This window comes from Panthera pardus, unplaced genomic scaffold (assembly GCF_024362965.1).
Source record: "Panthera pardus isolate Hobbes unplaced genomic scaffold, ASM2436296v1 HiC_scaffold_5, whole genome shotgun sequence".
Lineage (NCBI taxonomy): Eukaryota > Metazoa > Chordata > Mammalia > Carnivora > Felidae > Panthera > Panthera pardus.
This window is the reverse complement of record NW_026526980.1, coordinates 10,752,013-10,765,201: the sequence shown is the minus strand read 5'-3', so window position 1 is coordinate 10,765,201 and position 13,189 is coordinate 10,752,013. Positions and strand designations below refer to the sequence as shown.

Here is a 13,189-nt window from a genome sequence, read left to right as displayed (position 1 = left end):
AGACAAGGAATTTGTGTCTCTCCTGAGAGGGACGGGGGGCTAGACAGAGAGGAAGAAAGGACTAGGAGGAGGAGGAAAGAACACAGTGATGTGGGGAGACAGCAGCATGAGAGGAGACACCCCAATCTTCAATAAAGGGGCTAAACCCACAAAATGCTTTAGTGAGAATGGATTTTTTCCCCTCTTAGAAATCACTGACAATGCCTGGACTTCATGACTGGAGCATTATGAGATGAAACAGACACAAGCAGCTGAGAAACCACTGTTTGGCCTCAGGAGCAGAAAGGCAGGGAGGCAGTATCAGCTAAGACCTGGTGTCATGGCAGACTTGGCAATAAGGGCCATCCTATGTTGCCAAATCCAGGGTGGGGAGAAAATGGACTAAAGCAGAACAGCAGTTAAGGCATCAGGCCAGACAGACCTGTATTTGGGCCCTGGTTCTGCCAGGTCATTTAATCGCTCATCAAGCAAATGGAAGCGACAAATGTGCCAGCCTCAAAGTGTGGGGAATAAGTAAAACTAAATTCGATGGAAAAAAGAGGAAGTGCTTGGCAGACTGCCAGGCACAGAAGTGAGCTTGGGGGGCGGGGGAGGTGCCTGAGTGGCTCAGTCAGTTGAGCATCTGACTTCAGCTTATGCCATGGTCTTGCAGTTCTTGAGTTCGAGTCCCACATTGGGCTTGTTGCTGTCTGCACGAAGCCAGCTTCGGATCCTCTGTTCCCCTCTCTCTCCTTCTCCCCCACTTGTGCTCTCTCAAAAATAAGTAAACTTTAAAAAAATAAGAAGAAAGAAAATGAGCTTGGTCATGGTAAACTCCTTTTTAGGTGTTAGGTGCTCCCAAAGTGACCCCTTCCTGGGTCCATCCGTAGCGTGCTTAGATCATCCACCAAACTTCAACCTATTTCATGTCTTAAAAGTAAAAAACCTTGTGGACAGCTTGGAGGCCTTCCTCATGCCCTTCCTAACTCCTTTCCCCCAGTGTCTCACCACCTTGAATATTTTCATGTGAAGTGTCTATGCCCACACTTCCTGGGCTACGATGCAGGGTCTGAAGAAATGATTCATTCAAAGATGTGGAAAACCTCAACAACTGCTTGCTCTTTTTGTCATCTGGGTTGCCAAAACTCTGAGAGTCTGTCACATCGATGTCAGAAATGGATGAGACCATACTGAAGCTTGAGTTCACTGGTGTCTTTTCTGGAACAACCCGAGATGGAACATTCTCTGCCTCGACGATGATTTCATTCAGTTGGTCATCAGAAAGCATCTCTTGCCTCCTCCAAGGCTTGTTCTCCCCTGGAGTGGCCTTCCAAAGACCTCATAGAGCAGTCACACTGACATCGTCAGGAGCCACCAGGAAATATGATGACGATCACAGAGGGATGCCCCATTCACACTTTTTAAAAGACAAGGATGAGATTGCCAAAGCCAGTCCTACACAAATCATAACATAACTCCCTACATCTGTACAGAGGGGTCTCCTCATGCAGAAGTGTGTTTTCCTGTAGGACTTCTGTCTTGGTAGCTAGGTAAGAAATTGGAAACAGAATCCTTCATTAAAGACAATAGAGTTCTAGAAACAGAAGGCAGAGATTCTTCTAAGCGACTCATAATCAAAGGGCAAGATTTTCCTTTTTTAATTTGGTGCTCCTGGCCTAAAACTTGTATTTTATATGTATATAATTTTTCCTGCCTGTATACATCCAGACAGTTTTACAGTAATACAATTAATGGGGCACCTGGGTGGCTCAGTCATTTGAGTGTCTGACTCTTGATTTCTGATCAGGTTGTGGAATTGAGCCCTGTGTGGGGCTCTGTGCTGAGCATGGAGCCTGCTTGGGATTCTCTCTTTCTCTCTCTCTGCCCATCTCCCCTGCTCATGCATGCACTCTCTCTCAAAAAAAAATTTATATTAATATAATTATTATCTCCTGACTGCCTTGGGTCATGCCCTGCCATTTGTCTGCCTCCTCATATCCGCCCTCCATTTTTCCCATACCCCCAGAAGCCACCTTTCCTGTGTAGGCACTGTGCTCAGTTAAAATTCTCCTGGCTTCCTTTGTGGTTAAAGATAGACTTGTAACCCCATTCTGGCCAGTGAGACATAGAGCTCCAGGAATGCTTTTCAAAAGGTGACAGTCTGCCTAGTTTCACCTTTTACCTTTCACCATTTTTCCTTCTTCCTCACCAGAGGCCACCATTTTGAAAACAAGAGGACAAATGCTCACCTGAGAAGGATGGTGGAGAAAGAAGGTATAGAAAGAGCTCAGTCCTTGAGAGCATCCTGACAGAGCTGCCACACAAACTGTGAACCCCTTCCCTCCACACTTCTTGTTACATGAAAAAAAAAATTGCTAAGCCATCCTATGTCAGAACAAGGCACTTGAACACGATTTCTACCCAATAGACCTGATTTGGAAATCACCTCGGCCAAGTTGTTTATTTAATAGTTGGGGAAACTGAGGTGCACAGAAATGAGTTGACCCCCCACCCTGACTGCCGTCTTCATCACACTTTCATTAAATGACAGAATTGGACTGGAACTCTATTCCTCCTCCCCACCAATGATAATTAACAGTAAGAATACCTGCCATTACTGCAGGCCCAGTACTTAAAATAGAGTATATAATTTAATTTTCATAATCACCCTATGCAGTATATACAACGATAAACCCCTTTTATAGCTAAGAAAACTGAAGCCCAAAGATGTAATTTGCCTAAGGTTACAAAACAAGCAAATAGTAGAACTGAAGGTCAAACCCAGGTCCACCTAGACCCAAAGCAGGGCGTCTTAATCACTTCGCCCTGGCCCCTTCCTATAACAAGATGCTGATGTATCATTTATTCGTTTATAAATAAATGAACATTTGTGAGTACCTACCACATGCTGGGTGCTTCCTGGGTGCAAAGCATAACCCATCAAAGTGAGGTTTTATCAGGAGGCTGTCCACCAACTAATTGTATGTGGTTTGAGAATCCAAACCAGTGCAAAGCAAAATGATGAAGAAAACCAGATTCATCTTTGGGTCCTCTATTTCTTTAATTCTCTTTGCCTTCTGGGACTTTTCTTTTACCAGAGGCCCCAACCTCAGGCTGGCTAGAAAGAGCAGGCCAGTGAAGTTAGAAGCTATTCCTTTTCCCCTGTAGTTAAAGTCATTTTCTGCTCTAGTGGGAACCAAATGGAGAGTGTGATTGTCTATACCTCCATGGTTTTCCTCCCAAGTAGCCACACTCAATCCTTGAAGATATACCCCTCCTTGAGAAGGCTCCTAAAGAACGACGCTAAATGCTGCCATATAGGATAGGGTGCCAGAAGGTGAGACATGGTTTTAGGTCATGAGGTCCCTGAATTCACATTATTGTACAGAGGATCCCATCGGTCTGTTTACTCCTTGTTGCTCATAGATCTGCCTCTTAGCATTCCCTGGCCTCTCTCCTCTTTCGTTTCCTTTTAGTTTCTCAGTCTCTGCCTCTGATCAGACCTTCATCACTGCACACAGTGATTCTTACAGAGCTTCCTAACCGATTTCATAGCATTCTGTCTTTCCCCAGTCCTACTGCTCCTACACTCTAGCATCATATATAATTATATGATTATTCAGAAAAATTTTGATCAATGCAGACTCAGAGGCCCTTGTTCCTGTAACTCATTCACCAATTAGCTCGACAAATAGCTCTGAGCATTTACTATACGCCAAGCTCTATACTAGGTCCTGGAAGGTAATTCTACCTTCAATTCTTTGTTTCTTCCCTGTCCCTCCCACCACACAAGCCGGTACATACACTTTGGGCCCATGTGAGTTGGGTTTCTGTCACATGAAACCAGACGAGTCCTGATGAAGGTACCTTGATATCCAGGAGAGAAAAAAGTCTGCATATCTAAAAGGAAACCCTGTTATAGTAAATTAAGCAAATACTGCATCAGTTGCCACACCAGCGGCCAAAAGGAAATGGCAATGTCTGTATAGCCTTGAACACACTCCTCTCTAAGGTTGATTTTTTTGGTTACTATTCACTTAAGCCTTACCTTGGGGTGACTTGTGCCAGTCATATCCAGACAATGGTGGGTTTCCATAAACTGGGCGGGGGTTACTTTCACCCACAGAAGCAGGGTTCACTGGAATGAAGGGGCAGGAGACATCACCAATTAATCCCACCACACTAGATATTACTGAGTAGGATGGTCAGTAAGACCTCAACCTTGACCTCGAGATCCTGACAGACTAACGATTGAGTGCTTGGGTGGAAAATAGGACATAAATATGGAAGCGATGCTGTTAAGTACAAACAGCTTCGATCAGTGGTTCTCATTTAAGTACAAGCCATGGTTAAAAATACTTGTTACAATGGAATATTATTCAGCCATAAAAATGAATGAAATCTTGCTACTTGCAACAACATGGATGGATCTAGAGGGTATAAAGCTAAGTGAAATAAGTCAGGCAGAGAAAGACAAATACTGTATGGTTCTACTCATATGAAGAATGAATTTAAGAAAGAAACAAACAAGTAAAGGAAAATAAGAGAGGGAAAGAGACAAACGAAAAAAGAGACTCTTAACTTTACAGAACAAACTGATGGTTACCAGCAGCGGGGGGCAGGGGGCAGGTGAAACGGGTGATGGGGATTAAGAGTACAACTATCACAATGAGCACTGAGTCATGTATAGAATTGCTGAATCACTATATTATACACCTGAAACTGATAATAACACTATATGTTAACTACAGTGGAATTAAAATTTTTTTTTTTTTTTTTTTTTTTATTTATTTTTGGGACAGAGAGAGACAGAGCATGAACGGGGGAGGGGCAGAGAGAGAGGGAGACACAGAATCGGAAACAGGCTCCAGGCTCCGAGCCATCAGCCCAGAGCCTGACGCGGGGCTCGAACCCACGGACCGCGAGATCGTGACCTGGCTGAAGTCGGACGCTCAACCAACTGCGCCACCCAGGCGCCCCGAATTTTAAACTTGATAAAACTTTTAAAAATTATTACACTAAGATCCAAGACATACCTACACATATATGACCGAAAAATAAGTTTCACTAAACAATACTTTGCTGGACTACATAAAAGGCTCTCCAGTACATTCTCATTCCAGTCCATTCTTTTTCATTTCATTTTTCAGGATTAACTTCACAACTTGTTAATGGGTTACAACTCAAGAGTTTGAAAAGTACTTGTCTGGGGGGTTGGGACAAATGGACAGAGCAGAGGGTGTTTAGGGCACTGAAATTATTTTATATGATACTGTAATGGTGACATGTGTCATTATACATTTGTCCAAACTCAGAATTTACAGTGCCAAGAGTGAACTCTGATATAAACTGTGGACTCGAGGAGATAATGATGTGTCGTAGGTTCATCAGTTTTAAGACATGTACCACTCTGGTGGCAGATGTTGATAATGGGTGAAGTCTATGCACGTCAGGGAAAGCAGTTGTATGGGAAATCTCTGTACCTTACCCTCAATCTTACTGTGAACCTAAAACTGCTCTAAGAAAAATTAAGACACAAAAATGAAATAAACAAACTTGTCCAGATAATCACAGAAGTTCTTTCTATTTCTAGCATTTTATGAAGAGGCATGAACAGATTTGAAATATGACATGATTTTCTTTTTATTTTTTTTTAATTTTTATTTACTTATTTTGAGAGAGACACTGAGCAGGAGGAGGGGCAGAGAGAGAGGAAGAGAGAGAGAATCCAAGCAGGCTCTGTGCTGTCAGCACAGAGCCCAATGTGGGGCTCGAACCCACAAATCATGAGACCGTGACCTGAGACAAAATCAAGAGTTAGATGCTTAACCGACTGAGCCACCCAGGCATCCCTATGGCATGATTTTCTTAGGGACCAAGTCTACTCTCAGCATCTACACAACAGTGTCATATTTCAGGATATTTTTGTTCAACCCACAGTAAACATTACAAGATAAACTCAACAGAGAAAATGGAACACATTTTGATGTGAACAATGCACAAAATTACATTTCAGGAAGTTCTGAACTTCCTCCTGGGGATCAATGCCCAGCTTTGTTTCCAGTTGATGCCCTCAGGCATGTTACCTAACCTCTCTGAGCTTCAATATCATGGTCTTTAAAACAGGAATAATGATGGGCCCTTCACATAGCATTGTTGAGGGAATTGAATCAGTTAACATATGTAATGTGCTTAAAGTAATCCTGAGACATACCAAACTATACGTGTGTGTGTATGCATGTATATATATAGTAACTGTTGTAGTAGATCAACTGTTGTTCAGCAAATATTACACCACCACCACCCCTGGACAACACCATTGAAGTCGGGCTTGGTCATGTGAATTTTATCTATGGAACAGGGTAGAAATGAAGGTGTGCCAGTTCCAACTGAAAACCTTGGAGATGTTGTGTTGTCTTTGCTCACCACTTTGAGCACTTCCAGCTTGTGCCATGGGACAACAGTGCCCCCAGGTGGCTCCCTGGTCCAAGAAGGGCACTAGGTTGTAGATACAGAATCCACGACCTGGAGTCAAGCACAGCCTAGTTCAATCAAACTCGAAGCAAACCCGCAGATGTGTGAGCAAGAAATATTTGTTTCTTTATTGTACAACACTGTTTTTTTTTCAGGTGTTTGTTATGCAGCATTACTGTGGCAATAGCTAACTGATACATCCCTTACCATTACTGCTACTATTAATTCAGTTTGCACTGCTTAAGCACCTACTGTGACCAGGCAACGTGACACTAGGAAAATCACCTAGAGCCTTAAAGAATACATAGATGAAGATCCTGAGTCTATCAGGATGGCACAGTACAGGGCAGGTGATTGCCAAGGGCTACAATCTTGGTCCTACAAAGGAGTTCAGAAAAAGAAGTCACACTTGACTACTTTAAAAATTTTTTTTTAAACATGAGTGGTCAGGAATCTTTTCACATTTGCCTCGATCCTAACCAGTAGTAATATAGGATAAGTAAGAGTCAGGTTTTGGATTAGAGAGACTGGCTCTTTCGATTTAGCAGCTGGGTGATCTTGCATTGAGCCTCTGAACCTCAGTTTTCCCTCTTCGCTCAGTTTTCCCATCTATAAACAGGGAGATCAGTAGTGGCTATGTGAAATTTGGTTGTTCAGATTTAAACAAGACAATGAAAGTAAAGTGCTTCGCAGAGTCTTCAGGACATAGAAAACATTCAAAATCTGCTTGTTGTTATTAACTCCACTTGCTTTGGGGTAGGGCTGTGTTTCTCAATCTTTTTCATTATTGGTCCCCTAAGACTCCCTAAGGAGTCTATTTGGACATCTCTTCCCCCATTGCCCTGCCCCATGAAATTTTAATACTACAGATATACTGTGTATCTGCTTATATATGTGTATCGGTGCTTTATACATAAAAAGAGGAAGACTTTTCTGGCCTTTCAAGAATAAATTTTACCCCCCTGGGATTTATATCGTCTTCCTCCACCCCATTGAGAACGCATGGCATTCTGCATGGCATAAAGGTTTGGAATAGCCCAAATGAATGTTTTCTATGCAAACGTGTAACAGTCCAAGTTTCTCACCAATGCATGACAATGCATCCCATCCCCTCCTCTCTGCCAGCTTCAAACTCTTCCCCATCCACCCTCTCAGGTGTAAGCAATTCTCCATCTGCGCCAACCAGCACTTGGGCCCCTCATTCTGTTCTTGGCTGAACACTCCTTCCCTTTTCAGGCCCCCATAGGCTCTAGATTTCTATAACATTGACTCTCGTGTAATGACCTTGCTTCCTTCACAAGACAGCAAGTCCCTATTCCTCCTGGAAGATAAGAAATTTAGAGTTTCCTTTGCTTCCCAGAGCTATACCTTTACACATAGCAGATTCTGAGGGTTTGCATAGTCTGCTTGCTAATTTTGTGTGTGTGTGTAGTCTTGACAGGATGGTGTCACCCACCCACTTATGCTTTAAGTAACTTGAGGACAGAGCTGCCTCTTCATCCCTTTGCCCCCCAGTAGGTTCTGAATGCCCAAGTGATGACTGTCTGAATAGTTTAGGATGTGCTAAACTAAAGCTGGCCAGTGACAGCCACATAAACTAAATCTAGCCCACAAGTGATTTTGTTTGCCCAGTTCATTGCTTTAATTTTTTTTTTTTAATTTTTTGGAGCATGTAAAAATTGGGAGGTTTCACATAAAAATGCAGATTTCTTGGTGTGCTTGGGTAGCTCAGCTGGTTAAGCGTCTGACTCTTGGTGTTCATGTCATGATCTCATGATTCGTGAGATCAAGCCCCATGTTGGGCTCTGTGCTGACAGCATGGAGACTGCTTAGGACTCTTTCTCCATCTCTCTCTCTGCCCCTCCCCTGCTTGCACTATCTCTATCTCTCTCAAAATAAGTAAATAAACATTTTTTTAAAAAAAAAACAGATTTCTTCCCTCTTTAGAAATATCTGAGGATTGGGGCGCCTGGGCAGCTCAGTCAGTTGAGTATGTGACTTCGGCTCAGGTCATGATCTCATGGTTCGGTAGTTTGAGGCCCGCATTGGGCTCTGTGCTGACAGCTCACAGCCTGGAGCCTGCTTCAGATGGTGCCTCCCTCTCTCTCAGCCACTCCTCCACTTGTGCTGTCTCTGTCTCTGTCTCTCAAAAACAAACATTAAAATTTTTTTAAAAAGAAAAATCAATAACTATAAAAAAAAAAAAAAGAAAGAAACATCTGAGGATTTAGCCATACTGAGCCTGCATTCCTGCATAACCCCAATGGGCCAAATCTGAACATCAGTCACCTCATGTAGGCACAGGGTGTACACACCCCCATTTTTCATAACCTCTAACCAGCCTGCTTTGACAAGTGATGATACTGCTGGTCTTCTCTAGACCCTTAGTGTCCAACCTTTGTATGGTGGGTGTTTGAAGGCAGGGGAGGGAGAAACCAATTCTTCTCTTCCTGGAACTCTTTAATGACTGCTCCCTTAAGTCCACTGATTTTATTTTCTTCTCAGGACATGATCTTCATCTCAACAAATGCTTACCACAGCCACTGCCAGGAGCCCCGGGCACAGAGTCATATGGATTTGCCGTCTCCATGGATTTCATTGCAATGCTTTCAGGGTAATCATCATTCTTTCTCCCAAGGATGCCCGAGGGGCTATCACCCCTACGACGAAATGAGGGCTGGATTGAAGATGTTCTACTGAATACCCTGAAATCCCAAAATGATGGATCAATATTCATCTAGTAGCATAGTAAGGATAGTCCTCCATTCATCATCCATCCACCCATTCATTCATTCCATAAATGCTTACTGAATGCCAACCATGTGTTAGGCATGGTCTAGGGAGTGAGAACACAAAGATAAAAACATGGGCTGTCTACCCTCAAGGAACTCTCAGTCTAATCTGGTAGAGCTTCTTAGATACAGCTAAGCAATTATAATACAAGTAGTAACTGGTGAGTACCAGAAGACAGGCCCAGGGAGTTCAGAGGAAAGAGAAAAGAACACTGGCTGGCAGTTCGGAGGGATATCTACAAGGAAAGAAACATCCCAGGTAGGACTAGAAGGATAAATTCATACATAAAGAGTTAGAAGGAGGGAATTCCAAGGATGAAGAACAGCATAGATAAAAGTGGGAGACGATAAACAAAAGTGTTGAATATATACAGGGAACACTACAAAAATTCATTAATCTGGAACAATGTTCTCAATGTTATGCACATGCCACTTCCCAGGCCCCAGCCCAGACAATGACATCAGAAGGTCTGAAGGTTGGACCCGGGCATCTGTATTATTTTTAAAGTTCCCCAGGTAATAGGGTGATTCTAAGGTTCAGTCCAGGTCAAGAACCACTGTACTAGAGGTAGGGAGGGGTTAGGGGAGGTGGGGAGATGGGAGGAAGTCAGTCAGGCAGGTCTTTGGCTGGCACATTAGACCAGTGCATCCTCCTTCTTAAAAGTCTGCATAAGCAAAGCAATGTGGCCTTTCTCCCAAAGCTTATGGAGAACATGAAAGAGCAGAAACAAAGGAGTCAAAGTATCAGAGGTATATTTTGGAATGATGAATCAGGCAGTGGCGGGGATAAGACCAAGGAGGCCATTTTGGGTTTTGTTTTTTAAATGTTTTATTTATTTGTGAGTGAGACAGCATGAGCGGGGGAGGGGCAGAGAGAGGGGGACAGAGATCGGAAGCCGGCTCTGCGCTAACACCAGTGAGCTGGATGTGGGGCGCAAACTCACTTCACCAGCCGAGAGATCATGACCCGAGCTGAAGTCGGAAGCTCAAGCTGAAGTCGGAAGCTCAACCGACTGAGCCTCCCAGGTGCTACCAAGAAGCCCCTTTTGATCTGGTTCTATTAATCGTCCTATTTACATCTTGAGGACATTGTGACCCTGCTGAGCACCCAAATCTTATATCCTTATTCTTCAAGATAAATACAAGCATTAGTTTTTGTTGTATTTATAAACATTACTAGTAGAACTAGTACATGCCAAATTAGACTCCTAAGGGTTAAATTTTCACAGGGTAAAAATTTTTAGAGTAAAAATAACCTGATTATACAATCACATCTTGTTGGCAACAGGAACTTAACCCAGAAAAAAAGTCAGATTTGGTAGAACTAAGTCATCCAAACTAACACTGTCAAAGTCCAGAGCTGTACCTAATAAAATTTGTCAATGACCAAAAATTGCTAGAAGATTAAAACGATTTTTGACAAAATTTAAATCTACAGAACCTGAGCCAGGAAAAATGGGACTTAGTGTTTTAGAACGAGCTTAAAGAAATACCAACAATGGGGAGAAACTGTGATTGATAAAATCTGATGAAAACAACACCAATGCAGAAGATCAATATGCCAAATCTGCCATAAACATAAAAAATGATCAAACAATAATTTTAGAGTAAAATAAAAATGAAAGTAGAAAAAAATCAGGAGTGGCCGAACCAACTTGAATTAAAAAAAAAAAAACAACATACAATTGAGGAAGTAAATTGACTTTGTGGAGTTAGATCTTCAAAAGATTTTCTTGGTTAAAATGCATTCCTATGCATATAATTCTGGTTAAAATGTTTGGGTTTGTAACTATCGAGTTTTAACCCTAACTTTATTGGCAAAGTAGCAGAGTCAAAACAGTGAGAATCTAAATATCCTGTAGGGATTAGATGGGAAGAGGGAGAAGACTGGAGAGGGTGTTATCCAAGCAAAAGGTGATGAAAGATTATGTTCAGGTGAGGGGTTGAAACCTCAGGCTGAAAGTCCATGCGCTGGTGAAAGTCCATGGCCTTGGTGAAAGTTCATGGCCCTATCTACAGATAGGTATGAAAATTTCACCACAACTTCAGGTCACAGAAACCATCTTAATTGTCCCTAACCCAAACAATAGCAACCAGGTTCCATTAGCCTGATGGTCTAGCATGCAGCTCCAACCCCAATGGAGGGAGATGCTTGTACTTACTCTCTAGTCGTTTCTGAAGTCTCAGAAGAGCCATAATCATGACCATCCTCAGCAGCTGGGTAATCAGGCTTCCCCCAAAAGTTTGGAGAGTTCTGATAATCCTCAGTCCTGGGATAGTCTGGTTCCCCAAAAAAGTTTGGAGAATTAGGTTGATTCTCAGCACCCGGATAATCAGGCTCTCCTAGAGTGTCTATGTATGGATTGATTCTGGAACCAGCAAATTCTGGATTCCTTCTAGAGCCTGGATGGTTGGACATGGCTCTGGAGCCAGGGTAGTCAGAGTTTCCCTGAACTCCAGGGTAGTCTGGTTCTCCCAAAGAGTCCAGATAATCAGGATTTGTTCTGGAGCCTGCATAGTTTCTACTGCTTCTGGAACCTGCAAAATCAGAATTTTGTTGGGATTTAGAGTAGTCTGGCTCTCTGAATGAGACTGGATGGTATGGTTCATTCAAAGATCCAATGTAATCTGGCTCTGCCAGAAATTTGGGATAATCTGAACTTCTTCTGGAGCCTGCAGAGTATGGATTGTTCCTGGTGCCAGGGTAGCCTGGATTACTCTGAGATCCAGGATAATCTGGCTCTGCCAGAGACCCAGGATACTCTGAACTTCGTCTGGAACCAGTAGAGAATGGAGTGCTTCTGGTGCCAGGCTGATCTGGATTACTCCAAGATCTAGGATAATCTGGGTCTGCTAGAGACCTGGGATAGTCTGACGTTGTTCTGGAGTCTTCAGAGTATGGGTTGTTCCTGATGCCAGGGTAGTCTGAGTTGTTCAGAACACCTGGAGAATCTGAAGAATCCTGAGTTTTCAAATCCCCCCATGTCCAGTTCTGAGATCCTGAATATTCAGGGTAATCTGGATCTTCCTCATAGCCATAGTTCCTGTAGTAGGCAGACATGCTGGTAAAGCTTCTTTACCGTGGAATGTTAAAATGTTCCTGCATTTGTAGTTACTCAGGGATCTTTTTTTTTTTTTTTTTTTTTTACCTGAAAAACAAGCAAAAAAAAAAGAAGGTCAGATTTTTTTTTTCTTCCCTGTAGAGATTGCTGGTTATCTTCCATTATTATCTATTCTCCTTTCTTTCATGGTTGGGTACACAGCTGCCCAGAATCAGAACTATGTATCCCAGCCTCCTGTGCCCCAAGATGTGACCATAACAGTGGTCAGTGGGATGTGAACAGAAGCAATATATATAAGTCCCAGGGTTGTGCTGTTTAAGGCAAGGGGCACTCCTCCCTTTGTCAGTCTTCTTACCTCCCATAGGCTGGAAGGCGGAAATGATGGTGTGCCATCTTGGGCCATGTACACGAAGATGGCACCCACCCCAGGCATAGCAGCATGAAAGATGGAAGAAGCCCGGGTTGCTGATGACATCACAGATTAGTGCCAGCATATCAGCAAGGGCTTTTATATAAAAGAAATAAGCCTTTGTCTCCTGTAAACCACAGTTTTTGGTGGGTCTCTGACACATGTGGCCAAACTTCCATCCTAACCACTATATTCCCTTGGTTGTGGGGGGAGCAGAACAATAAACCAAAAGACTGGAAGAAACAAGGACCTTGTGAACATTTCGATTGCACTTGTGGTTGTAGGGTTTAAAGCATAAATTAGTATTAGTGCACAAGAGAAGAACACTTAATGGTAACTAGAGGACTTGGGTAGGAAGACAATTGCTACCATCCCTTCCAGTCTGAAACTGTGTTTTTGTGAGTTCTCTGAGTGCTAATCTATAGACAGGGTATACTTTCAAATCAGAAATAATGGGATTTTAATTTCTGAGT

At 42.8% G+C, this 13,189-nt stretch overlaps 1 protein-coding gene across 3 annotated transcripts in view; it reads right to left on the bottom strand.

The window, feature by feature from the left end:
- The window catches only part of TMC5 (transmembrane channel like 5), a 50,049-nt gene extending 37,663 nt beyond the window's left edge, over positions 1-12,386 (bottom strand). Inside the window, exons 1-3 of one of the 3 annotated variants that reach the window (XM_019468723.2) lie at positions 11,408-12,386; positions 8,989-9,158; positions 4,028-4,117 (exon numbers count right to left, since the gene is read on the bottom strand). In XM_019468723.2, coding sequence (XP_019324268.1) covers positions 4,028-4,117; positions 8,989-9,158; positions 11,408-12,306 — 1,159 coding nt within the window. In that variant the 5' untranslated portion in view covers positions 12,307-12,386. Of the gene's footprint in view, positions 1-990; positions 1,477-4,027; positions 4,118-8,988; positions 9,159-11,407 lie in introns of those variants that run through there. The other 2 variants (XM_019468724.2, XM_019468725.2) reach the window with 2 other exon arrangements.
- Between the last annotated feature and the right edge of the window lie 803 nt (positions 12,387-13,189).